This window comes from Nicrophorus vespilloides, unplaced genomic scaffold (genome assembly GCF_001412225.1).
Source record: "Nicrophorus vespilloides isolate i.1.1-1 unplaced genomic scaffold, Nicve_v1.0, whole genome shotgun sequence".
Classification (NCBI taxonomy): domain Eukaryota; kingdom Metazoa; phylum Arthropoda; class Insecta; order Coleoptera; family Silphidae; genus Nicrophorus; species Nicrophorus vespilloides.
Window position 1 is genome coordinate 2336 of NW_017098428.1, and position 2257 is coordinate 4592.

General features: G+C 32.2%; 1 protein-coding gene across 1 annotated transcript; it reads left to right on the forward strand.

Moving 5' to 3' along the window:
• Positions 1–426: 426 nt before the first annotated feature.
• On the forward strand, positions 427–998 carry LOC108562439. The gene is made up of 3 exons (XM_017920769.1): positions 427–488; positions 550–742; positions 803–998. The coding sequence occupies exons 2-3, from the start codon at positions 551–553 to the stop codon at positions 944–946; spliced, it is 336 nt and encodes a 111-aa protein (XP_017776258.1). The 5' UTR covers positions 427–488; position 550; the 3' UTR covers positions 947–998.
• Positions 999–2257: the final 1259 nt, after the last annotated feature.

The following is a 2257-nucleotide window of genomic DNA, read 5'->3' on the forward strand; positions in this document are numbered from 1 at the left end:
GATTTCCTTGCATTGAAAAAACAAATTATTATAATCACAACACCTCTGAAATTAACTTTATTTTTTTATAGATTTTACTAGTTATATATCAATAAAATTCCATAATTAATAAATTTACAATTAATAATTTTAAAATAATGAAAAAAAAAATAATATTATAAAAAAAATAGTCAATTTAATTGTTTTATTACGTTTATTTATAAAGTGAAATTTCCTGTGTTTTTTTAATTTACTGAATATTGTATGTAAGAAGTAAATTTGGTTGCCTACGTTAATTGACAAACAATTTGAATGTTAAATTCTTTAAAACATGATTTATTATAAATCGAAATAATTATAAACGCTTTGTATTTCATATTATTATTAATTTATATTAATAAACTTTAAATGCGAATTTTTAATTGATCGCTTCTTTGGCGCCAAATTCTGTTTATACCAGTTAAAATCATAACCTTTAGGAATAGGTGCAACAACTGTTTTATTGCGAGGTACAATTTGAGGAATTGGCAAGTAATAAAGTCTTTAAAATCTGTATTCTTTTGATGATAGAATGGAGAACTCCAGGGAAATCGTGAACGGAAAGCTTCTGCTGCGTTTCAATGGTAAAAAAGTCAGCATAACAGGTCTGGTAAACAGTTCCAGTCCGGATGGTTCCTCCTTTGAAATACAGACAGTCGATGGAGAGAACATCAAGATCAACATGAAGCAACCCCATGATGGTCCTTTAAATGGATATGTCGAAGTATGAAAATTGAAACATCTCCAAATAAAATTTGTAGTTTAATGATTTCTAATTTTTCAGGTTCGTGGTGTTTCTCAAGGGAAGACAGTGCTTTGCGATGAAGTCATCGAATGGGACACTGATGATGTTGAATTCGATGTGACCTCACATAATTCCCTATGCTCCTTACTGAATTCCATCCCAAACTTGTGGGAATACAAATAGTTATTGTTTAATTGTTTATCTGTTATATTAATAAACTTAGTTTGTAATTGAAGTTTGTGTGTTTACTTTACATTGAGATCATTGCTTTTTAATGACCTTTGGATTGTATAGAATTGTATTGTATTTTAACGACTAAATATCATAAAGAAGCAATTATCTTTTCATATTTAATAATGTTGGTTTAAATTTGTTTGGAATTTGAGCATTTCGGTTTATAAGAAGTGCGTTTCTATGGAAGATAAGAGTATGAAAGAAAAAAGGGAGAGCGTTTGAGGATTTACAAATAAATCGTTAAAAATCTGTGTAGTGGAGAAGCATGCCTTATTGTTAATTTGTATTTGTTAAAAAAAGGTCGTTAAAGCGGTTCCATCGTTATAATAATTGCTTATTTCTGCACTCCGAAGTTCAGTTAGTGAAATAAAATCAGTATTCGTTTTACATGATGCAGAGAATGTCTGGGATTTTGCACGAAAAAGTGTTGGAGTTGAACAGTTACGTGCTGAAGCATCACGAGTTGGTGATGCAGATACAGGACATGCGACACGAGAGGAAGATGTTGCGAAACAGTCTAGAGATGAAGAGGGACGAGTATTTGAAGGATCCGGGGGGCAACGCGAATTTGTCGATCTACGGGACGCAAAATGAAGAGACCGAGCAATGGCTCATGTGGTCGATTGAAGAGGAATCCAGGTATTGGACGAATTTGGAACAAATCTTGTACGATATGGAGACAGGCTTCAGGAGATTCTCGAGCGATCTTCAGGTGGTGGACGAGGAAATTCGCGTAAGGCATCCGCTGAAACAAGCTATAAAGAATTGGAACAATATCTTGGATAGGATAATCGACGATACGCATGACCTGGAATCAACTGCAAGCTCGAACCTCTACAGTCTAGACGGTTTCATGGAGATGAAAGAGTTTCTCGTAATGATGAAAAGGAACGACGTTTACTCTGTGGAATTCATCAAGAAGATGACTTCCTTGACGAACGCCTCAGTGAATTTTTTGCTGCACGTGAGTGTGGTTTTACGAAAATCTCTCGCAGTGATTTCCTAAAAGTTTTAAATGTGTGTGATGTTTAATTGATGTGTGTTAACTGAAGCACATGCAAAAACTAGAGAAATATCAGCAATCCAAATATGTATACAACAACAAAAATATACATACTAAATTTTAAACAAATATACAAAAAAAAAAACGCAAATTTGTATAAAAATCAAAGAATTGAAAATTATAGCAAGCTAATAAGATTTTATGTGTGGTAATTGTAATAAATTAATTAAATAAATTTGATATCAATTATAACTTTT

Bases quoted from the DNA above. Each gene is read 5' to 3' on its own strand.
- LOC108562439 (XM_017920769.1), top strand. From the start codon at position 551: ATGGAGAACTCCAGGGAAATCGTGAACGGAAAGCTTCTGCTGCGTTTC. The intron at 743-802 runs GTATGAAAATTG...CTAATTTTTCAG, and splicing joins CTTTAAATGGATATGTCGAA to GTTCGTGGTGTTTCTCAAGG.